Source organism: Polyodon spathula, chromosome 24 (genome assembly GCF_017654505.1).
Source record: "Polyodon spathula isolate WHYD16114869_AA chromosome 24, ASM1765450v1, whole genome shotgun sequence".
Lineage (NCBI taxonomy): Eukaryota > Metazoa > Chordata > Actinopteri > Acipenseriformes > Polyodontidae > Polyodon > Polyodon spathula.
In genome coordinates, this window is record NC_054557.1 from 6,014,995 (window position 1) to 6,040,338 (window position 25,344).

The 25,344-nt window shown below is 40.0% G+C and overlaps 1 protein-coding gene across 6 annotated transcripts in view; it reads left to right on the forward strand.

Moving 5' to 3' along the window:
* The window catches only part of LOC121299324 (AP-3 complex subunit beta-2-like), a 60,827-nt gene that overhangs the window by 19,550 nt on the left and 15,933 nt on the right, over positions 1-25,344 (forward strand). For all 6 annotated transcript variants that reach the window (XM_041227013.1, XM_041227012.1, XM_041227014.1 and 3 more), the window contains exons 2-15: positions 4,810-4,885; positions 13,721-13,795; positions 16,764-16,859; positions 17,563-17,723; positions 18,261-18,327; positions 19,063-19,245; positions 19,730-19,912; positions 20,547-20,644; positions 21,902-21,956; positions 23,127-23,198; positions 23,291-23,353; positions 23,777-23,909; positions 24,268-24,377; positions 24,804-24,980. In XM_041227013.1, coding sequence (XP_041082947.1) covers positions 4,810-4,885; positions 13,721-13,795; positions 16,764-16,859; positions 17,563-17,723; positions 18,261-18,327; positions 19,063-19,245; positions 19,730-19,912; positions 20,547-20,644; positions 21,902-21,956; positions 23,127-23,198; positions 23,291-23,353; positions 23,777-23,909; positions 24,268-24,377; positions 24,804-24,980 — 1,549 coding nt within the window. The remainder of the gene's footprint in view (positions 1-4,809; positions 4,886-13,720; positions 13,796-16,763; positions 16,860-17,562; positions 17,724-18,260; positions 18,328-19,062; positions 19,246-19,729; positions 19,913-20,546; positions 20,645-21,901; positions 21,957-23,126; positions 23,199-23,290; positions 23,354-23,776; positions 23,910-24,267; positions 24,378-24,803; positions 24,981-25,344) is intronic.

The following is a 25,344-nucleotide window of genomic DNA, read 5'->3' on the forward strand; positions in this document are numbered from 1 at the left end:
TAAAGCTCTAGAGGGTAAAGGAATAGAAAGAAAATGCCCTTTCTCCATGTCATATTTGAAATATTTCTGTGTTATTGATTTGTACTGTTACAACATGAGATGAACACCTCCATCCCTTGTTGTGATGAATAGGTTAGTAACTTGGATACCCAGTACAAACAGATGGAATTGCATTTCGTGTCTGTTAGTAAATCTCAGCTCCATATTGTTCAGGGACCCCATTGTGCTGCATCTTCCTGACAGTGGTAATAAAACATGTGAACCTGCTGGCTAAATGCATTCAGTACCTTCTCACGTATTCTGACACATCTAAACAATTTTCTGGTTTACACTTCTTGTTTAGTATTATGTGGATTTCCTGTGTTCTTATTAGAAAATAAATATCATAATTATCATTACAAATGTAGTATCTGAATCAGTGGTGAAAACATTAGCCAAGAGGATTGTAAATGTAGTTAAGAAGATAACAATTAGTAGTAATTGTGCTAAACATTTGCTGTTGTGTAAAGGTTGCTAAAAACACTCATTGGAATTTGGTACGTGCACCAAAAAAGAAAAAGAAAAAAGAAATTATGAAACACAAATGTCAGAATTCTAGCAGCATGTCAGAATTCTAGACAAGCAAATTTAGTACGACAGCTTCTGGTATAACCTTGCTGTATATCGGTGATAAAGCTGAAGGTAATGTTAAAGCAATACAAAACAATGGATTTAGCAGAGAACCCGCAAAACAAAACTACCTCATGCTTTGGCATAAGCTTCAAAAGAAAAAATATGGCTGGAAGCTATGTAAAACTGGAATGCTGGAATGCTATTGTAGAGGTTGCTGTGGTAACGGTTGTGGTCTGTGGTGGTATATATCAGAGACAGCAGCTACCTAATGGTAACTGAAACACAACACTTAAAGGAGAAACATCAGCCTACTGTATCACTCAACCAATTACTCAGGGAAGTGAAGTAACAATTATTAGCTCCCAGTGCTAATATGTACTGTAAAACAAGAACATTTCGCGAGCAAGAAATGTTTGCTAATTTTGCGTTTATTACAAATCTGCAAAATTAATGTGCCGTGAAATGTTTTATTCATACATGTGCCATACATTAAAAGAAACGCAAACATTTATTGCAGCAAAAATGGACCTTGAAGGCCATTAGCGAAATTAAGTTGCCGCAAAAAAATCAATTTTTTCTGTCCTAGAAGCACGCTAGACAGAATTGTGTTTGTGAGACTTCTGTGTTTGGGTATTCACCGCCTGTATCAGGATGACGAACGAGGCTGATCGATCTAGACGGGAACTGCTCAGCTGACCGTTTATAAACATGTGGGTGCGATTGCGGACAGAGTGGTCTGAAACTCCAGTGGTTTGCATTTAATGGTGTTCGCTATATTTAAAGAATTTAAAGCTTTTAATTGAAGAGAATACAGTGCAAGTCCCTGTTATATTTAAATGTAAAAGTAAGCAGTCATTAAATATCTCTATATGATTTTGCCGCAGCTAATATCAAACCGGTACGGTGCTTCAGGGGTCATAGACTGAACTGGGGCTTAATGCAGAAATTATTATGCCAAGGCAGACTGATACAGCAGCCTCTAAGCCACCATGAACAGGAGTCAGGCTTGTTTTCACATGCAGTTACAGAACTAAAGTATTGCCCCTCACACAGCACCCTCCACAGAGCACACCTGCTACAACATGGCAATCGTGTTAACCCTAGAAACCCTAAAATGCTGAATAACAAGAGTTTCCCGGGATCCAGTTCCCACTTAAGCAACCTAGAAGTGGCAATAGCTTCCAGTAGCTGCTAGCAAAAGACTTCTTTTAACTCCCTAAAGGGAAATGTTCTCATTGTTTTTTTACTTTTTAAACTCAAAAGTGTCTTAACATTATGTTACCAGTACTGGAAGAACAAAGCTGTAATGGCACACACTGTGCTATATGTCTGGGCTGGACTGAGGGACAGCTACAGTACAACGAGATGGTGAGTGATCATTTGCATATTGTCACGTACCAATGTGTGCCTTACAATAAACCAGTTAATTCAGAAACGCACTGTGTTTGTGAGTGACTGTTTATTGAACTGGCTGGAGGCTTTAATGCCAGAAGACCCTGACATGGTATGAGTGTGGTTCTGTGACAGGAGTTCTGTGGAATATCCACTGTGTTACAATTGCTGGTAGTGTTGTAGTCTGTTAATGGTTCTGCTACTGATTCTTTGTGGTGACACTGGGATTATTAGTGCCCCAGTTATATTTATCAAAAGGTCAGCATATTACAACTGAGACTGAAATAAAAATTGGCATGAGAATAGGAAAGTGCTGCCATAAATAGCAAATCTGGATATAAGAAGAGGTCAATTAGTAGGACTATGGAGTTGTCCTGAGACACAGAGATTCCACTGGCATTTACTATTTCCCAGTTGAAAAGAATCAAATGGTAATGATCCCATGCTGTCATTGATGTACACCATGTTTCAATAAAGAGAAGCTGGTTTTGAATCGTTGGCTGTTTCCATAGTGACGTTGTGTCCCTTTTATAGCTAGCCCAGTGGAAAGCTTTTACCAAGCAAACATGAAATGTACAATTCCTGGAAATGTCCTTGGATTTTTTTGTTGTTATGTACTCTTTTAAGTAATTAATGTAATTGTCATATTTTGTTAAAGGAATTAATGTCCTTTAATGTGGTGTTTTACACAGTCTCCACTTTCTTAGCAGTTGTTCATCCAGTTCTGCACAGACATACATACATATATACATACATACATTCATTCACATAATTATTGGAGAGCTGACTGACAAAGAATTTAGTACTAATTATCATTGTTATGTAGTATTTTATATGTGAGCTCCAAAAGTTTTTCGGTTTAAGTATTTTCCTTTGTGAGTATTGATAAGTTTTATTGTGAGGTTCCTTGCTAGGCATCCTGTTTTCCAAAAGGGCCTTGTATTATTTACCCAATCCGTTACCCTGTTCTCATTTGCATACATATGCGAGAGATACAGTGCATTTACAGAGTTTTCCGTCTGCATTTATGACCAGCTCTGAAATACATTCAGATTGTTTATTTACTTTTTATAAGGTTACCGTAATTCAGCCTAAACTAAGCAGCAGTGCTCTTTTCTAGCAACGCACCCAACTCCACTCACCTTAATCATGCACCCACAATGCATTTGGGGTTAGAGGTTGATTTCCAAAAAACCTAACCCTTTACAGGTATAGAGCTAGAATTGTAAACTTGGTTGTATTTTCGGACGGAGAATCCGCCCACTAATCGACGCATTATTTCCAAGCACCGGCATAAAAACTCTGTGTGGCTTGCATTCATGTCGCTTCTTTTTGTTTTGGCCTCTCAATCACTACAAAGGCTCGCGGAGAGGCCAAAACAGGGAGACGACCATTTTCGAGCCTGGAGGAATAGTTACCCTCAGTCATGGATTCCTTAAGGTTTCCTCCTACCATCAAAATAAAATAAATAAATAAATAAATAGTAAGTAGGGTTTTTTTCCTTACCTGAGTGCTAAGCGGTTTGTTTTACTCTGCGAGGTGGGTGGTCAGGCTGGAGAGGCTGGGCTTGTCCTTCGGTGCAGTCGTGCTCCAGGGGCGGGCCCCGTGTTCAGTTGCTTACCTTCATTATCATTTCATATTGGCAGTGCGCTCTCAGATGTTGTTTATTCATTCATTTAAATCCATTGTACGACTCATGGCTCAGCGGCTTTGTCTTTTGGGGGAAGATGGCCCATAGCCCCTCTCTATCCGCGGCACCAGGATTGCATGATAACGTTTTTGTATTCGCCTGGCCGGCCAGCAATGCAGATAGCAGTCGTGCATCCTGGACAAGGCCTCCGGCCAAATTTATTATCGTCATTAAATCATGCGTTATATTGCATCAATCACTATTCAATTGCATTCAATCATATCGCAGATTCTCCTTCCTGAACATTTATATATATATATATATATATATATATATATATATATATATATATATATATATATAGATATAATGGATAATTACAATGCATAAATCCAGTTTGGCTCACACATATTAATAATATTGCTGATATTTTGCTATAAAAGTAATAATAGCTGACTCTTGTTGAACATTGCATTATTTATGCACAGCTGTTAATAACAGCCAGCGCTGTACAAAAAAACTGTCTATATGGTAATAGATCTTCTTAACATGAAAAAGCTTTCCAAAAGCAAATTCATCATTATTGTGTTGTACGTGAACAGCATAGTAGACTGTATAGATTAGCACAGTATTTTAAAGAACACTGGTCATGCAATAGGTATTGCTATATCTCAATTTCCATAGCAAGATCACAATGTGTTATCAGCACTAGATTATTATATATTATTTTGTCAGTTTGTCAGTTAGTCGGCTCCACTTATTTTCACAAAAAAAAAATACACTTTCTAGTACCTTACATCAGGTATTTGAGAGGACTTGCTGATCAATACCTATAAGTTTCGATGTACCAGTCCAGCAGTGTTAAGGTTTCAAATTGTACAGGATAGGGGTGTGGGTTTGGAAATGTAGAAATGCGACTTTTTGAGACACAAGCGTTTATTTGGCCCATGGAAACCAGGTGTGTCAATCACGGTCCTGGAGTTCTATTCCACTCCAGGTTTTTTAACAGATACAATGATATAAGTAAATATTTCAGTGTCTGGATTTAGAACAGGGACGGAAGGGGTCAACTTTGGCCACCCCTGCCTTAGGCAAATAGACTTTTCTGCTGATGCATCATATTGAGGCTTAACACCTGTGATCTTTAAGATGATTCTGTTCATTTTGCTTTTCAGACACGATGACCTGAAAGAAATGCTGGACAGTAACAAGGACTCCCTGAAGCTGGAGGCTATGAAGAGGATTGTCGCTGTAAGTGTATTGTTACCAGTCACATGAACTGAAAGCTAGTTGAGGGTAAACAAATATTCAAACATTACAGGTTCATTAAGTACATCCAGTAACACTCTATTTACCATTTACTAACACGCTCTACAGCGGCCCCATTGTCACTGCTGAGCTGAGTGAATGGGATCTACATGCACTTAGCACACAGTTCTGGGATTGTGTGGCTAGAACGCCATACATTAACAATGTGTGTTTAACAAAGTTACTTTCACAGGCCTGTCACATTGCTGAAAGTATTACAATAAGTATAGTGTAACCACAGTGTATTAATGTATGAAGTTTCTGTCTTGCATCCAGCACATTTCCCCACAATAAAGGTACAGTATGTTTTTCTAAACACTACTTTTTTTTACTTTGCTTTAAAATACATAGATCTAACACATTATTGCCAGAAAGCAAGTAAGCCATGTCATTGCTTTAGTGAGTAAATATAGTGTGTTACAGTACAGTCCATTCACACCAGGCAGGACTGCAGAAAAGAGGCTGATACGTGTTCCGCTAGTGCAGGCTTGAATGAATGTATCCTTGCCAGGCTATGTGAAATTAAACATCAGGAACTGATATGTAAAAGTAATTGATACATACTGCAAATACTAAAATGAAACCCTAAATGCAATTGTTTTTTAAAAAAAAACAACGTTTAATATTGCACTGCACAGACATTATTTAATTGTGTTCTTTATTAGAAGAGGTATTTTTTTAATGGAAAGCAATAATTTTTTTTTTTTGCTGTTCTGGAGACATCATTGCTCAGGATGACACATTATATATGGGCTTCACAAAAAGAAAATAAACGCTTTCTCCTCTTGTTTTGTGAATCTATGAGAAATAACTTTCACATCTGAATGTTTTAAAGTTATCGCTATAAGCCCTTTTTGCCATGTAATTTGAGTAATGTTTTCAATTTGTGATTCTCATATAAATCTCTCATAATAATATAATCCCACTCCCTTAATTGAATATAGCCTTTTATATAACAACATTGAGAGCACTGCATTTTTGTACTCAATGATACAGAGTGAATATTCATTTCTCCGGATCTCATTTTAGGAAGCTATCCTGCTTAATTCAAATCCAACCACAGAATGACTGCACAGCGCTCATGTGGTCCTGAGAGTATCAGATCCGTCCATCGTCTATGTGTCACATTTACATTTTTGCATATATCTGTTCTTATTCTATATTATTCTATACATACTGTTGTCATGGTCCTCAACCTTCTCATCATATGGATAGCTCCGATATTGCTTTACAGCCATGGCGGGGGCGTATGATCAGTATTAAAGAGCACCTTGATATATGGGAGGACTCTCAGTTAGCTTTAACACTTTTAGTGTATAAATACTGTACTGCTATTATGGCTTCCAGTAGACTTTTGCAATATCATTTTTTGATTACATGAAATATATAAAACTATGTCTTCAAAGGATCACACTGTATGCAAATCAAGCAATAAGGCTAGTTTTCTGTTCCCGCAATATGCCACTCAATTCAATCAGAGTGCCAGCATTGGCCAGGTTTCCATGCAGCTTAGAAAGTCGCCACTCTCTCTCCACAGTCATTATTTATGTGTTGTGTGAAGAAAATATCAAAGCAATTGGGACTGTGTTGAAAAATATAAAGTAATGTGTCTCTTGTAAACACAGCTGGGGGAGCTGTAACACTTTTAGCAGAAAAATGGTTATAAAATAATAACCTTATTACGCTTTATGAATTTTTTTTATTGACTGTTATTTATTCGTTTTAATAAGTGGAGATCTATATAAAATTTGAACACTGTATTGATCTATCTAGTGCAGTGGTGCACAACTCAGGTCATGGAGGGCCGGTGTCCTTCATAGTTTTTGTTCTAACCATATCCTAAATTAGTTAATTGGACCAATTAAGCTTCTAATAAGGTCCAATAAAGTACTTTAGGGTGCAGCTGTGCACCACTGATTTTAGTGGATATATAAGACTGACACAATAGCATTAGCTGGGATAGAGCTAAGAGATGATGAAATAGGCTGTTACTTTGATGTGTAACTGTACTGTAACTGGTTTTAATTCCCCAGCCAGGAAGATTCACATTTAATCTAGAATGATTGGTCAGGAGAATCTCCAATGGGGCCTCCAGGCTTTGTATAATTTCTCCTGAAAAGACAAGAGCACAGGGTCAAAGTACTTGCCTAGGATGTCAAGCCAGTCAGGTCATGAATAAGAATTCAAACCCAGGATCTGTTGGTTTTTAGTCCTTTAACCAACCATTAATAATTAATAAAACAATCTCCGCTCAAGGTCCTGGAGGGCCATTCCACTCCACGTTTAACAGGTAAAACAGGTGATATAGTTAACTATTTCAGGGTCTGGATAGAGGTTTAATTGGTTCAATTAAACAATTTAGAACAGGGTTGGAACAAAGACAAACTTTGGATATCACTGCTTTACAGTAAAGTTCTCAAAACCCCTTGTGTTTATAATCCTAGTGTAATACTCGGCAGCTTTCATTAACCATTTGCGGTCCGTTTATTCAGCGCTTGTCAGGCACGTCAGGTCCAATTTATTTTCACATGCGCTGTTTAAAATATTCTTTTCCAGAGTAAAACAGGTTTAAAAGGCATTGAATCACAAAAGGACACTCAGTACTGTATCTCCAGCCAAGCCCCACCCCTTGTTCGCTGCATTTTTCACATACCCCTCTTTATAGACGTACATACAGCTAAATCCTCTCCTGATCACTCGTTTTATTACCAAACTCCTCAATAATGCGATCCAAGTCATTATTTTATTACTTTAACATCTCAAACATCGCTGGATGCAGAAGCAGCTATCTCCTTTGTTTATGTCCGTGTTATCTCTGTGGTGCGTGGGGCTATCAGATACGCCCTTTTTTAGGTTTCATTCGGCTCCTATTGGTCTCACTCGGCCATTGAAAGGTTTAATTAATATACAAGTAACCATTTGCTGAAGTTTAGTTACATGTTGATAAACAGTCACTACATAAGCCATGCATGTGTCTATCTATCACTACTCTGCCATTTTACCTCATATTTCATGTTTGTTGAGTATTTTTTTTTTTGAGACTTGGTAGTTTCCTGCTGCAATAAAAAAAAAAAAAAAAAGACAAACAGTTTTAACGCTTCTTGACAGATTTTAAATGAGGGTTTTAGAAGATGAGGTAGAAGAAAATGGCTCACTAAACCATTACTGTAATTTGTTTTGCTGTTTTGCTGGCACTTTCCCTCTTACCGAATCCCAGTTTGAGTAGGTTAGTCCCATCTCTGTAATATTTGCACAGCAGAGCTGAGGGATGTAATAAATTAATTCCTTACAGGCCACTACACAACAAAGGCTCTTGCCCTCGAGTCACTGAAGTAGCAATAAAAGGACTGCTGCATTGCAAACCTTCAGTGTGGAATCAGATATTTGTATTTCAGGGTATGATGTGAAATATACTATTAAAGTAAAAATCTTAAGGCGTGTTTTATATCGTTTGTATGTTTCTAATATTTATTTTCTTAGATGTTTAATATCATGTAATGTGGGATGGTTTTCTGTCATTGCTGCTTAGACTATTATTTGTCATGCTCACCAGCAAAAACCTAGGTGGGGAAGTTTGTTGTGAGGAGGTTAGATATGGAAGGATATGAGCATTGCACTGTGTCCATAGGGGAAGCAATGTGTACTTATTGTACTGAAGCCTGTGTAAATGTTCAGTAAATTATAAACAGTAAAGTAAGTGACCCTTCAAAATTGGTTCTCACAATGTTTAATTTACTGTTTTCAAAAATAGTCAAGATCCGAGTGGCTCACCTGGTAGAAGCGTAGCCATGTGGTGCGCAGGGTAAGTCATTCGGAACAGGTTTGGTCCTGACTGTGCGAAGTAGACCGGTCTTCTCTGGGGACCCCAAAGGGAGCGTTGCATTGGCCTAGGGTTGGGGTTCTGTGGGTTAGGGAGTTAAAACCAACAGGGACTGTTTCTCATCATTGCTCTGCAGCAAACCCTGCTGGCCAGACGCCCAGTCAGCTCAGAGCAGACACCTGCAGGGCTGGCCTTTGTCCTCCAGAGGTCGGTAGCTCGCTGACATCCACTCTAGAGTTCCTGGGTAAAAAAGGAAGTTGGCTTGGTCATGGGATCAGAGGACGCCCACTGAGTCTTCGGGTTTGCTGTAACATGTGAGGAATTGCTGCGATGAGGAGAAATGCAATTGGGCATTCCAAATTTGGAGAAAGTCGGGGTGGAAATTATAACTGGACACACTAAATAAAAAAATAAATAAAATAAATAAATACTTGCCCAGGATGCCACAGTCTGTAAATCTTGTGTACATCTTAGTGCTATAACATTGATGAAAGCCTCACTTTCAGTCTCTTTGGCCTTCCCCGATGCTTGGCCTTGAAACCCAGTTGCTATGTTTTTTCCTAACCACAGTTGCAGTTTTAATAGAACAGATGTAAGTGGAAGAGAATGCACAGGCAGGTGTTAAATATTCATAAGTGGTGTCAGTGTGAGCCTGGAAGGGCTGCAAGTGCTAAATTATTGATGACAAAAAAAAACCTGATTCATTTTCCATTTTAAACCAATGAACAATAATAACCGGAGCATTAAACTAGTGTGGACTTTATTTTGCAACTTCAGTCGCTATGGCTACCACAACCAGCCATACATAAACATTACCCAAGATAAAGCTGTGTTTCCAGGACAGGTATGACTGGTGTGTGCACACTGAATAGTTATTATTATCGTTGTTAGTGGGCTTCAGAAACCAGAAGAGTGTATATTTATTACACGTCAAAGACAAAGAGAATTGAAGCTGGAGGAATAAAACGAGGACTTATGTTATGTAAATCAAGTGTTACCCGAAAAGCAGTGTTATACAGTATCATGTCGCTATAGTATAAAGAATTATATTATTTCAGATACAGTACTACAATCTCATACAATCACAGTCACACCTACTTAATATCACTCCGGTTAATGTCACCTTCAGCTTATTATCACCATATTGAAATGCCCTGCCAAGAACATAATTGGAGTCAATGGGGGCAGGCTCCTGATAATATGTCACTTTGGTCATTGTCACACTGCTGTTAATATCAGCATTGATTAGTCATTCTGCTGACATCAGTGTAAATGTATTGTAGCGATCTCGGTTAACACAGGCAAGCTCATCACACAGGACAAGACAATCGACACGCGAACCCGGGACCTCTCGCACTACAGCTTAGTGCCGATACTGCTGTACAAAAGAACCGGCTTCTTTGCAAGGAGCATATATCGGGCTCATGTCTTTGTATGTGATTACGTCACCTACCAGCCCTGCTGCTGCCTTCCCCAGTGCACGCTACAGTATTATTTGATTGACCTTTTGTTCCCTCTGAGCAGCACAATGGCGCTTTACTCACTACCTTCAGGAACTTTAACATGTTTCTAAATCTAGGCAAAACTGAACAACATTCACAGATCATATAGTATAAATGTGATACCTGACTTTTATATCATATTAAACTGAACTTGCTTATTACATAAGAAAATATACAAATGAGATTCAGCCCATCAAAGGTCGTCTGGATCCTGGTAGAAGCTGGGTCTTAAAGTATCCGATTCTCACACTGCGATACACAAACCTAGTTTCTATTCATCTTTTTTTTCAATAAAGAGTATTTTATACACCACTTGTATTAAACTAATTTTTTTCTTCTTTTTGTGACTTTATTCCCAAAGAATGTTCTCCATTTGATGTTTATTGAATAGGATATATTCCCAGAATAGTGTTAATTCCTCCCTGCTGAAGAAGAAAAAAAATATGTGCAAATGCACATTTGTTTAATTGTTTGATTTGTTTATTTGTTTTATTATTAATTATCCCCTGCACCTGGTGATCATTGTAAATTTTGAAAAGGGGCAATGAGCGACCGTAAGTGTCGGCTTGGTTACATATGGTGGCAACAAGTGTGTGGGTGCCCCTAAAGACCGAGACAGAATGGAAAGCATAGAAGAGTTGATCGCTAGGATCAACAGGAACACCGATGCTCAGTTAGAGCAGAACGAGAGGTGCAGAATGCAGTTAGGGCTGCCGGAGCGGGAGCCTACAGAGCTGGAGCTGCTGCTCCAGAAGTGGGAGCTGGAGTTGGCGAGAGAAGCCCCACAGTCTCCTACACCAGAGCAACTGGTGCTGGATCAAGGATGGGAGGAGGAGTCCTTCTCGGAGCCAGAGGAAGTGAAGCTGTGGCCGTCTCTGGAGCCACTGGCTGCAATCAAGGGGGAGGAGGTGAGGAGCCTACCGACAACACAGCGCCAACCACCACCCCTGCGACACAGTCCTGCGCTATTGCGGGTGGTCGCTTGCCCCTTGCTCATGGATACCCTGCCGGTCTGCCTAGACCTCCCTGCGCTAGACCTGGAGCCCAGAAGTCTGCACCATTGGCCACAGCTCTGCCCCTGGTCCCTACTCCGCTCTCCCCGAGCACCCAGACGTCGCTGGGCCCCTGCCAGACATCGCTTGAGCTCCCCCTGTTCGCTGCTTCGCTCCCCCTGGGTGAACGTTGCGCCAGTCCCCAGGTGAAGACCTCTGCCCCCTGCCCCCTGCTGCATCTTCCTGTTACCCGGTCGTTGCTTCAGTCACCCCTGTCATCCCGGTGGGGTCCCGTGTTGCCAGTTCACAGTCCCTCCCTGGAAGCGCCATAGGGACTTGCCCACCCTCAAGCCCGCCCATGGAAGAGGGAGAAAATCAAAGATGGGACTTGAGGGTGGGTGGTCTTTTAAGGGTGGAGGGAGATGGCCATTAAATGGCCAGTGTCTTAAGACATGGGGGAGGATGTGTGAGCAGGGAGAGGGTTAATTCCTCCCTGCTGAAGAATTTTATTTCAATTTGGGTTTGTTTATTAAAAATAGCACGTCAGCGCTCTGTAAAACTTCAATTCAGTGTCTGGGTCTGCATTTGAAAGGGGCAACGAGCGACCGTGAGTGTTGGCTCGGTTACTATATGTATTTGTGTGTATATCTATATATCTCCATAATTTAGATCTTTTATTTAACATCATATTAAAATAAACTACAAAAAGATATTGCAAGAGTCTACCGGAAGCCATAATAATAGTGCAGTATTTCATGTTAGATTTTGAAATGTCACATTTTTCAATTTTGTTTTTTTAAGTATATGGAAAACTGCAAAGCGGTGTACAGTTCAATATGTTAACATAGCATTATTTAACAGGCTTCATTTAATTTTTTGAAGAAAAATATGTTAATTCTATAGGATGATCCTAAACCAGAGCTGTATTCTTTGACAAATGTTCGACTATCATTGAGAAATATTTCCAGTTGATACAAAGAACTGTATACTTTTCTATATTATTTCATATACAGACATAACTGTCAACTTGCTTTCTGAAGTTGAATTGTGATACAAATAACATTTACTCCCTCACTGCAAACAGAATCTCCATTCTAACGACTTCTGTTTACAGACAGTAAAATTAAGGGTTTTTTTTTTCAGTTTATTGCAAACTGCTCCAACTTATATTGTTGCCAGTATATCAATCAGTCTTTATTTTCTATAGCGCCTTTCATAGTGGACCACCATCACAAAGCTCTTTACAAGATGGAGTAACAAGAAAATCCATAATACTTTTAATACATAGAAATGCATAATACATGATATACAGTGAAAAAAGCATAATACATTAAATACAGTGAAAAGTGCATAATACATGATAGTAGTATAATACGTGAAATAGTAGCAGCAACACAGCAGCTAGTAGCAGATATCAGGCTTAAAGAGCATGGAAAGCAAGAGAGAACAGGTGGGTCTTGAGAGTTGATTTAAAGCGAGCGACGGTGGGAGCATTGCACACTAAAGCTGGGAGAGCGTTCCAAAGAGTCGGAGCTATGAAGCTAAATGAGCATTGTCCAAGTGTGGTGCACTTTTGCTTGCGGATAACAAGCAAGCCAGAGTCAACGGACCTCAGCTTGCGGGCAGGAACATATCGGGTCAATAGGTTGAGGAGGTACTAAGGACCTGTGTGATGAAGGGCATTGTAGGTGAGCAAGAGGGTTTTGAAAATAATCCTGAACTTCACAGGTAGCCAGTGCAGCTGGGCAAGACGGGGGGTGATGTGATCACATTTTTTACATTTGGTAAGGATCCTGGCAGAGGGATTCTGGACTAGCTGCAGTCGGTTTATGGTGCGTGCCAGGAGACCACCATAGAGAGAGTTGCAGTAGTCAAGCCGAGAGGATACAAATGTATGACAAAGTATCTCTGCATCTGGGAGGGAAAGGTAGGGACGGACTTTAGAGATACGACATGTCTGGGCTCTGCCGCACAGGAGGCAACCCAGTAACATGACAAGTTTCCCTGTCTTAGGCACTGAAAACAAACAAACCACAAATGAGTAATCCTGGTCCAAGCACTTCAAACGCACAGGAAAACAACAGCAGTAACAAGAATCACATGTCCCTGAAATCCTGGTGTAACAGATAAGACATTGGTCAGGCAGACAACAACAAAGGATTGAAGATCAGCTCTTCAATTTCTTTTAAACAGGAGACACAGCTTCCCCTTGTCCAGGTACAGACAGTCAAGCAGGTTCTCTAGTTTCGGAGCTCTGTCTTACTTTCAGCAAATACTCCCAGCAGCATACATGTGGGACTGATTTCAGTGCTGGAGCAGCTTCCAATACTGTTCCTACAGCCTACCAAAACCAATGCACCACCTATACACTGATAAGGTGACAGGGGTGACACTTGTTTTTTGAGTTTTGGTCCATTTATGAAAGCGTTTCTCTTATTAATATTTTCATATCTTTGTTTCTTAGATGATTGCCAGAGGAAAGAATGCTTCAGACCTGTTTCCGGCAGTTGTCAAGAACGTGGCCTGCAAAAACATTGAGGTGGGTAAAGCGTCTATCTTGGTCATTGACTCGACCCGCCACTGTCATTTTAATGTTCATATTTGCACAGATCTACTGTAGACCTGCTATTGGGAAAGTTAGCTTTTAAAAGTTACTTGAACAAAGTTGTAGGTAGTTACAGTTACACAGAATTACTTCTTTGGAGATATCAAACCTATTGGTTCCCTCCTCTGATGCCGTTTTCTGGCAAGGTGATGTACATTTCCTGATTTCCATGTTATGCATGAGCACTTTTAATGTAACTAACAGTAACTGTCTTATTTTTTCACTTAAAATTAAATATGTTACCTCAATAATAATAATATTTTATTTTTATATAACGCCTTTCATATTGGACCACCATCACAAAGTGCTTTACAAGATACGAGGCTAGAGTGTGTGAACTATGCATCAGCTGCAGAGTCACTTACAACGTCTCACCCCAAAGACGCAGCACAAGAAGGTCAAGTGACTTGCTCAGGGTCACACAACGAGTCAGTGGCTGAGCTGGGATTGAAACCGGGTACTTCTTGGTTACAAACCTGTTTCTTTAACCACTGGACCACACAGCCTTCCTTAGCCACACAGGAGTGTGAAAAGTTAAAGCAGTCAAAAGTGTGCTTTATCTACATACTTGAAACCATTTTAAATACACTTTGCAAAGAAAAACAACCACAACCAAGTACAGCAGGAAGTGTAAACTATAAAACAAAAAATATCACCTACTAACATATTGCAGTAACGAAGTGCTCCAAACTAACTAAACTATTTAAAACAAACAAACACAACCTTAAACAGCATGATACTATGATAGTCATCACGCATAGGTCTGTGTGGCTCCAGAGCCGGGAACACTGGCACACCTAACTAGAGGTGCACTATTACGATCTTGTAAATGGCCAGCAGCAAGCCATTTAATTGTACTTAGCTTAAACTTTAGCATAACTTAGTGAGTTGGGTAAAAAGTGTAAAAAAGGATTTTATTGTAGAAGACATGAAAACAAGTTTCCTGCCTGAAAGTGTTTATTTATAATGAATAACTATATTAGCAGTATATAATAATATTATTTATTTATTTATTTAGCAGACACCTTTATCCAAGACAACTTCCAGAGGCTAAGCTGTGAACTGTGCAACAGCAATCACTGATGCAGGGTCATTAGAATAAGATCTCGGTTTCACACCTCATACTAAAGACAGAGCACAAAGAAGTGAAGTGACTGCTTAAGGTCACACAGTGACTCAGTGGCTGAGCTGGGATTTATTTATTTATTTATTTATGTATTTATTTATTTTTAAAGCCAGAAACCTTTTAAAATCCAAACCTTTTCTTTAACTACTGGACAACACAGCCTCCACAGAATATAATTATGCAGAGAAGATACAAAACTGTTGCAAAACTGAAGTGGTCTGCACCATCACACATAAATCAAAGCAAGAAAAAGATATTCACAGCTGGGCATTCACACTGTAAGAAATTTGATTTCATACACTTCAAGCAAATGCATTTAAAATTAGATGATTTAAATGCAATGCACAAAAAATAACTTTGGTGAAGTTACAGAAAGTACAACATGAATACAAATGCTTTAAGTTGTTTGCAGACCCATAGAAGAAGAATAAACACAAGTACAAAATAGACCCTTTAATTAATGCATGATGTCATAATAGTTTTTGTAAATGCACTTTAGCTAGAGCAATCTGGTTTTCAAATAAAAACACACCAAACTTGCTGACAAGCTGTGTGCTGTGAACTCTTGAGAGCTTGCATTGTTTAAGACTCCTGTAGAACTACAGATCTGAGATAGTCTGATGTTTCACCATTTTATATTCACAGAAATTCGCTATAAATGTAGTGTTTTTTTAAATGTCAAATATTAATATTTTTGTATTGCCTGTAAAAGCACCATCTTTGGGCCATCCCCTTCCTACCCTAAACATTTCAGGCTAAAACTCCAAACTTTCTCAGCGCTAGGCCTCAATTATCTCAAAAACTGCACATCTGACTGGAACGAATTCGACCACGTCAAGAGACATTTACCGTAGAAAACCATCCATGCAACATCTTATGCCAGTCCATTTAACGGGTCAAAATTGATAAAGTGCAAAAATTGGTGTTTAACAGTAACGTCTACTCAACCCTAACTGTGGTGGTACCGCGCCACTATAATTAACAATTCAATTTATACTGCAATTCCTGACACACTCAGGTGTATAGAGTAGTGTGTAATCTGTGAGTAGAAGAGCAGCAAATTAAAGTTTACATTTTTATAAATGCAGTAGAAAGGTAAAGCACATACTGTATATGTGCACATAAACCAGCTACAACATCTGATGAAAACCAGTACTGTAAATGTGCCTCCATATTAATTCTGATTATCAGATTCAGACTAATAAGCGTCAACCAATACAGAGTACAATTATTTTCTCTAATAAGGTACGCTACTGGTCCTGATTTCTTCACGCTCCGGTTGTCTCAACGTGTGAGTTCTTCAAGGTCGCACTGCCTTTCTGTTCCAGTAGTCTGCACTACTGAACACACAAGAATCCTTGGACAGTCTGCCCCGCCTTTGAGCAGGACAGCCAGCTTGTTATCCTTTTGATCAGCTTGGTGTGCTTTCCAATAGCTTTCAAAAACATTATTTCATCACCCAAGTAGATGACTCCTCAGTACTACTGCGTACCATTAACTGACAGAGTTCAATTAACTTAATATTCTTCTCAGGAGTCATTTACTTGCCTGGTTCTGGTAGGGTTCCAACTACCATTCATCTAACCTTTTTTTTTTTTGTCAATTTGTATTCCGAGGGGGGGGTGCAAGTGGCTCCCCTGCGGACGCCAATGTCATCAGTCATCAGTAAAGGATCGTTATACTGTCACCACTAACATTTTTTCAATAACATTGATTTTCACCACTGAATTTTGGAATGAACGGTACACATGTGACTGGCCTTCTCTTTTTGGGCAGGTGAAGAAGCTAGTGTATGTGTACCTGGTCCGGTATGCAGAGGAACAGCAAGACCTGGCGCTGCTCTCCATCTCCACCTTCCAGAGGGGGTTAAAGGTGAGCGGCTACACATTAACAAACTTTAAGGGCCAATCTGGTACCTGGTCTGCAACAGCCAGGGTTGCCGTTTGACTCCACGTACACTAGAACAGTTTGGTACAGTTCAGGCTTTTCAACTTGCACCCCAATGCATTGTGGTAAACGTAGTCCTGCTGTGAAAGGTACATGAGACAAGTAAAACGTACCAGAATGCATTGCAATGTGAGTTGAAAAGCCTTAACTGTCCTAATGTACATGGAGTCATATGGTAACTCTATAAATACCTATTAGCATCATACCAGGTCAAGAGCAGCTGTAAAGTCAGCAGGATACTGTTCAGCTCCCCAGCAAATCATGTGATGCAAAGATTGATTGATTGATTTTTCAGTTCTGGTTCTCAGTGCCAAGAATTAGCCTTGGAGAGGGTCCAGCTAAATCTTTACGACACATCACAAATGAACCCCATTCATGACACAAACAGTACTAGTTTCTACAAAATATCTGTACGGTTGGCTTGGATACCTGTTTGAAAGAATCACATCTTCACCTCCACTTGTGTTCCCTCATCCATAAACGTTAGCTATCATTGCCATTTAAACATCAGTATGCATGGTTTTTCCATATGTGTTTAAACATTTATACTGTTCATTGTTGTTTTCGTGGTGTAAATGAAATAGTGTCATTAGTTATTTTTTTTTGGGGGGGGGGGTTTGTTTTGCAGGACCCCAACCAGCTGATCCGAGCCAGTGCACTGCGAGTTCTCTCCAGTATTAGGGTCACCATTATCGTTCCCATCATGATGCTGGCCATCAAGGAAGCAGCGTCCGACATGTCCCCCTACGTTCGCAAGACAGCCGCCCACGCCATCCCCAAACTCTACAGGTAAGCAGCCAGCAGGCCTGAGAAACAGCTTTTCAGTACGGATCACTTCACAGCTGCTCCAACCACAACAACAAGGCCACGTGTGTCCAGAAACACAGCGTGTTTACCAGGTAGATAAAAACAACAGATACTGTCTCTGCAGTTAGACGCTGTTAAATATTCACAGTAACTGTCTCATTGGATTACCACAGTGCTTAAGGAGTCCAAAACAGCTCTGCTTCCTGTTTTCAAATGTTCTTTCCCTGCTTGTTGAAGTAACAAAGAGCTCAGCAGAGATGGGGCTTCTTATTACAAGGAAGGTCTCCAAAGAGTGTCTGTGAAATGGTGTCTGAATCTAAAGAACCTTTTTGATATTGGCCGACCAGAGCCCCAGCATGGTGTCAGTATAGTGGGTTCTGTACCATGGGGGGTGCAGTCTGCTGAGACATTAACATGGTAACTAAAGCTGACCTTTAACCTGTTGGGATTCAGATTGACTGGTATTGAGATATGAAAAGCTGCATCATTTATTTATTTATTTATTTTTACATTTGTTAGTTTGGACCCAGATCAGAAGGACCAGTTGATTGAAGTTATTGAGAAGCTCTTGGCAGACAAAACAACGGTAAGGCATTGCTTTCCTATAGAAAAGGCAGTGGTGGCTGAAAATATTGTATAGAGACAAATACTGAAAGCCGAGGGGAGATACAACAAAACTCAATGAAGCAAATGCCGGGATATTTAAAACTATGATGTTGTCTGTTGAAGAAGTCATCAGTTTGGAACATTTTTGAACCCAAGTTTCATGTGATTTGTAATAATGTTTCATGTTCATGCATCATATGGAAAATACATTGTACAGTATTTAAATAATAAAGCCATTAAACAATATCTTCCCCATGGTGTATTTGCACAGCAATTTTACACATTTGCTAAACTTTTCCCATATTTATACTATTAATTTACCATAAATTGAATTGGCTTTTTCAGTATTTTCTATCTATGATGCATATCCCTGCCAGGGGATTTAGTTGAGGTGTCTGTACGTCCTTACATATGCACTGGGATTTGCAGATACCTGTGGAGCCGCTTATCCTATTGTAATGATGCTTGGATCTTTAGCACAGGTTATTTCTAGTGTCATATGACACAAGGGGTTATGAATGCCGTCTGCCTGACTGTCTTATTATCTGAATTTAGATAACAACTTATTCAATTGTGCTGAAATGTTAGCTAGTGAACATTGTAAACGATGTCACAGTACACTATGCATTTACTGTGGGACATTTTTCTAAGGGTGGTTTTGAGTGTGCATGCCTTGAAATGAATGCCGTGTTCTCTAAATCCTCCCCTCTCTCAGCTGGTAGCAGGCAGTGTTGTGATGGCGTTCGAGGAGGTCTGCCCCGAGCGGATCGATCTCATTCACAAGAACTATCGCAAGCTGTGTAACCTGCTCATTGACGTCGAGGAGTGGGGCCAGGTGGTGATCATCAACATGCTGACCCGCTACGCCAGGACCCAGTTCCTCAACCCTAACCACAACGTGAGTGCGGCACTGTCTCACACCTCAGCACCCTTCCAATAGCGAGAAATCAGGGCCTCACGTAAAAGGACAAGCGTCTGTAACATGGGAATGTAGCCTACTAGTGGCAGTCGGAAATTAATATTTATCATGGAAGTTGTTTCACCTTTAATATTAGCAGAAATTAACTTACCTATTCCTGTTTTTACCATGTGTGTTAAATGTGTATTTTTTTTAAAACTATCTTTGAATGATAAACAGCATAAGTTGTGTAAAGATGCTTTTTTTTTGTTTTTGTAAAAATATAGCAGCTAATGAAGGGATCTGTCAATATTTGTATGGCATTTTCAGGAGAAATCACAATTAACCTAATTTTAAAAAATTCCCTTTATGGGGTTACTGTTAGTGTTTTTATATAAATTACTACACAGTATTCCGATCCGGTTTGATATTTTCCCATCCAGTCAGACCCTAACCCCGGTGTAATATCCCGATTTGCCTGCAGGAGTCGCTGCTGGAGGAGAGCGCAGAGAAGGCGTTCTACGGCTCTGATGAGGAGGAGACGGAGGAGAAGGATGAGAAGGAGGAGGTGGCTGCCCTGGCCAAGAGGAAGGCCTATGTGATGGACCCTGACCATCGGTTGCTCCTGCGCAACACCAAGCCCCTGCTGCAGAGCAGGAACGCAGCGGTGAGTACAGAGGGGCTGCGCAGAGAGGGAGAGAGGGCCTCTGCACTCCGAGGCTGCCAGTCTCATTCCTGAAAGGAAAAGAACTCAAGCACTGTAGTGTTTAGAAAAAACTTACTCCACTGCAACCGCTGGACTGAGCCATGCTTACATGTGTTTTATATTTCCGGTCATTTCCAATTAAAGAGAATGTTGGTGAGATTTAATTTGTCATATAATAAACTGTTATTAGTGCATAGCTGAAAGTTAGGGTTGGTTCAGGTAATAAAACTAAATACTATTACATGTATTGATAATATCTTATAACAATCGGTTTGATTTGTAATGTTTCCATACCAATCCCCTTTGGTCATGCAGAATGATTACTTTATAATACCACATTTGTCCCAGGGCTTCCCGCATTCTTATGCGGAAATGTAAGACTGATTGGGTTAGAGGTTAGATGAGATAATGAAATATGTTAGCTAGCAATAAAGTGTAATTAACAACACTCAAAATGTATTTCATTTTACGGTTAGAGTGAATTACAATGTTTTTTCGGTGCATCACAAACTGCAAAATTCTAATGATGATTTGTAGTAAAAAGCTCTTTGAATCTCTCCCTTATGCATTCAATTTACTCCTCGTTTCATTGCAGGTGGTGATGGCGGTCGCTCAGCTCTACTTCCACCTGGCTCCAAAAGCTGAGGTTGGTGTGATCGCGAAAGCCCAGGTGCGCCTGATGAGGAGCCACAGGTAGGAGACGCCATTCCCTTTGGATAATGCAACAAACTAAAAATGAGGACGTGTTTCTTTTGTAAATGAACTGTCCTGGAATATAAGTCAAATTCAAAGAAGATTTCTCACATAGGTACTCACAGTTCTAGTCTACCAATGTTCACAGAAGCAAACCCGGAAAGAAATATCTAGAAAGTACAAAAATCCTGTCTGTGGCAGGTTGCATACATCTATACCCATCTATCCCATCTATGGATATGTAGCCTACACGGTTAAAACCCTGTAGCTCCAAATAAAAAGCATTTCACTTTGAAAGAGGAATTTGTTTGTGTAAATAGCCCCCTGGAAGAAACTAGACAACCCCAAGTGAATTAAAGATTGTACAGTTGTTTTTGCATCTCCAGTTTATCTGCTCTTATTTGCATCACTGTTTCATATTGCACCATGATGTTAAAATTGACATGAAACCCATGTGTATTAAAGATGTCTAAGCACAGAATAGTCGACTAGTTGACCTATTTTTACCCGTTGGACTCAAATTCAATATCTACCCCTAGCTGATTCTAATAGTCTAGGTTATCCCCTGCTAGCAGCAGTTTGACTAATAATTTAGCTTAGGATAAAAAAGCTGAACACATACCTTTTTAAAAATTGCCTGTGCAGGAAAATACATTTAAAAGAGATCCATTCAATCTGAAAGGAGGCCAGCAGCCCATGTTACCAATTAAATGTTCCCCTGAACTGTGTAACAGATGGGGCTCGCAATGAATGAAGCATTGCAGTGGGGTTAGTAATAGTCTGCACACGCTAGTGATGCATTTACAAAGTTTAAAAGCTTAACTCGTGCTTATTACATGGGAAGGAACTTATTCAGTCCTTGATCTGATACAGGAAATTAGTGCTCATCAAATATCAAATTATAAATGTGCCTTTGGTAGAAGACTGCATTAACTAGAAATGCTTAAATGTAGCACCAAACTTGACTGCAGCAGAACTCACAGAGCTATAGGCTGGTGTTTGCTGGTCAGGGCTGGCAGTGTGCAGGTTTTCAGTTTGTCATACTGGTTCAGGAAACTTGTTACTGGTTGAGGAGCTGGGTAAGATGGTTCAAGTGAAAAGGTCCATTAAAATGTACCTCATACTGTAGTCAAACTGTCTTTATACCTACATTCATCTGTCTGCTGTATATCTGGTCTAGGATTGTATATGCATGATGGGAGCTCTAACAAGCTCTAAAAATGCTATTTTAATGTTTTGTTTTGTTTTTCTCCACAGTGAGGTCCAGTATGTTGTTCTTCAGAATGTGGCAACCATGTCTATCAAGCGCAGGGTGAGTTTTTGTAGATAGTATATAACATTGTTGTCTGCACATATATACAGTGGTCTCCAACTCCACTGTACATGGTGTTCAATACCTAGACACATCTGTAGCAACATCTCTAGGATTGAACCCAAAGAAAGAGTTTTAATGGTAAGAGATAATATTATACAGGCTTCTTATTTATTAAAATAAGTGTTAACATAATAATTTGAACAGTACATCCAATAAACATGGACTGTTTGAAGTGTTTTTTAGTATAGTTTCTTTGGGTGAGTTTTTGGTTCCATCTAGCTTTTGTTGGGATAGCTAGTGACTTTGGGAGAGCAGAAGTTGGCAACATTGGATAAAACCCCAGATTCTCCTTGGTGTTCCCACACACTGTAGACACCCCCAGGGCTACACAGTGTAGAACAGGAGCTCCTACTGGAAGCAGCTCAAGCAGGGTCTCATATCTCTATAGTGCATCTGTAAGAGTGCTTTCAGTGGAGAGACCTCCTCACACACTGGTGTGGTGGCTCTCTTTACCCCCATAAGTGCTATTTATTCCTACTGCTGATACATTATACATCCTCATGTCAGTATATTGGCTCGAAGTTTTATGGGAATTTGAATGGGTGTGATTGTGGGTTCCCGAGTGGTCAGAGCATAAGTATCCCAGACTGCAACTGAAAATGGAAAATCAAGAACCACTGTTATGTGTCTAGCCTTTTTCAACCCTGAGCTTAACAGAACACTGTCTCTAATGCTGTGCCACATCATCGTCTTTTCATCATATTATGGGCATAATGTAATAAAACTGACTTTGTTGTGGTCAAAAAGTAAATCCCTGTAACTTACCAGTGTGAATGGCAGGCGCTGTAGCTAGAGAACCTCTATACAATTGTGATGAAACTATGTGCTAGAATGTGCAGTAAACTAGGGGGTAATGGAGCCTGTCTGATTGCCTGTGTGAATATCACACGTAGATATTTACATACTTCTAGAGAACCAGTTATTCAGGTTGTGATTAAACGGTTACATGGAACAATAATCATCTATATCACTAACTTACAAGTGTACATGCATACAGTGGACATGTTACCAATGGCTCTGCTTTTGAACTTACCAGCAAACGCAAGCAAAGCTAAACAAGGCTTGAGAAGAAACCAGATCAATACAGCAAGTGTTCTTCTTTTCCAGGGAATGTTTGAGCCATACCTGAAGAGCTTTTACATCCGGTCTACAGACCCTACCCAGATCAAAGTGCTCAAGGTACAGCTCTCCTCTCTCCTCGCTCGTACACAGCACTGTTAGGGACAGCTGCCCTGCCTCATCTATGTTAACTTATCCTTCTTTGTTTGCAGTTGGAGGTTTTGACCAACCTGGCGAATGAAACTAACATCTCCACCATCCTAAGGGAATTTCAGGTGAACTTGTATCTGGAAATATAATACTAGTACTGGTTTCCTAAATATTTATAAACTGAAGCACCCGAGTGATCTTCATTGTTACTGAAAGAAGTTTAACGCACACCTGTCACCTCAATTGATTTCTGAACCATGCCTAACCTCAAAGTGCATCAGGTACTCCAGGGTGTCCCCCTGCAACACTGCCCCTTGTGGATGTAAGAAATGGCACATGGGTGCAATGTTTCTTACTGATGTATTTCTTGCATTCAGACCGTTGAATAGGAGTTTAGGGTGACCATACGACTACATGTTCAATAGGACATCACAATGTATTCTGGTACTTATAGCCCTGCATATCGTAACGTAAAGAGGCAGGTACCTGAATGAATGAAACACATGCTTTAGCAAACTTGTCTCTTACAATAATTTTTCTTTCCACAGACCTACATTAAGAGCATGGACAAGGACTTTGTCGCCGCTTCCATCCAAGCCATTGGTCGCTGTGCCACCAACATCGGAGAGGTGCGGGACACCTGCCTGAATGGACTGGTGCAGCTGCTCTCAAACCGGGACGGTCAGTGTTACAGACAGCGCCACCTACAGACAGCGCCACCTGCTGATTCTACCAGCACCTCTCCGCTGCTGGAAAAAGAAAGTTAGACTTAAAACAGCATTGCAGAATCGCAGTTAACACATGATACGATGCTGTAGTGGGGATACTTCCTGGGGGAATCGCTTTACCTATCATATGCTTATATGCAGGATAAGTGCAGATACTTGTTTTCAGGAGAATTTCAGAAAAAAAAACGAAGAGAGAGAAAAAATCTGATTAGAAGGCTTTATAGAGGTCTTTCTACAAACAGCGTTATGAAATCCCTTTAGGGAAAATAATTACAGCCCCTAACCAGCAGTATTTTTTCTATTTCTTTCAGAGCTGGTGGTTGCAGAGTCAGTGGTGGTGATTAAGAAGCTGCTGCAGATGCAGCCTGCTCAGCACAGTGACATCATCAAGCACATGGCTAAACTAACTGACAGCATCCAGGTACTCCAGTGCTACCTTTTATAGTAGTTGCTTTATACCAGCCAGCTGTCAGTGGCCATCACCATGCAAATTAGTTTGAAAGAGGGTTCTGCTTGTAATATTGAATACACTTCAAAGTACAGGTACATGACTACACTGTACTTACTCCTTTTGTTACATTATTTAATAATTACTTACAACATACCATCTTGAAAAAAAACGTGTTAAATATATGTTAATATATGGATTTCCATTCAGAACAGTGTGCTAAGTGCATGTTGTAAGTATTAGTAAATGGAAACTACAGTGTACAGCATTCAGATGCCAGTGCATTGGGGTTTTTATGTGCCTGTGAGTGCTTCATATAGCTTATTTGTTGCTATAGTCATTTCCAAAATACGTATTTTCCTGATTAAGGCAATGGGTTCATTCCATTTCCACCACCAGGTCCCTATGGCTCGGGCCAGCATCCTGTGGCTCATAGGGGAATACTGCGAACACGTTCCCAAGATCGCCCCCGACGTGCTGAGGAAGATGGCAAAGTCCTTCACCAACGAGGAAGACATCGTCAAGCTGCAGATCATCAACCTGGCTGCCAAGCTGTACCTGACCAACTCCAAACAGGTAACACGCAGCACACTGCTTCACAGGCTGGGCTGAGACAACGAAATGTAGACTTGGACCGTGAGGATGTTTCAGTGTAATCACCATCATGTTAGATTTTTAATTTTGACTTTCTCCATAATACGAGGACGGATACAAAAACCTCTTATCTAGTATTTATGTTGGGGCATATGGAAGACGCAAATGCATGATGACCTCATATGAGGATACCATAGAAAGCAGTGGGGGAAAAAAAATGAAAACATTTTCAGTGAAAAATATATTCACTATGTATCCAAAACTACCCTTTTCCAGCTATTTTGAAGACTAAACAAGTTCACGGTAATATCACAACAATCAGTTATAATTATATCTCTAAAACACA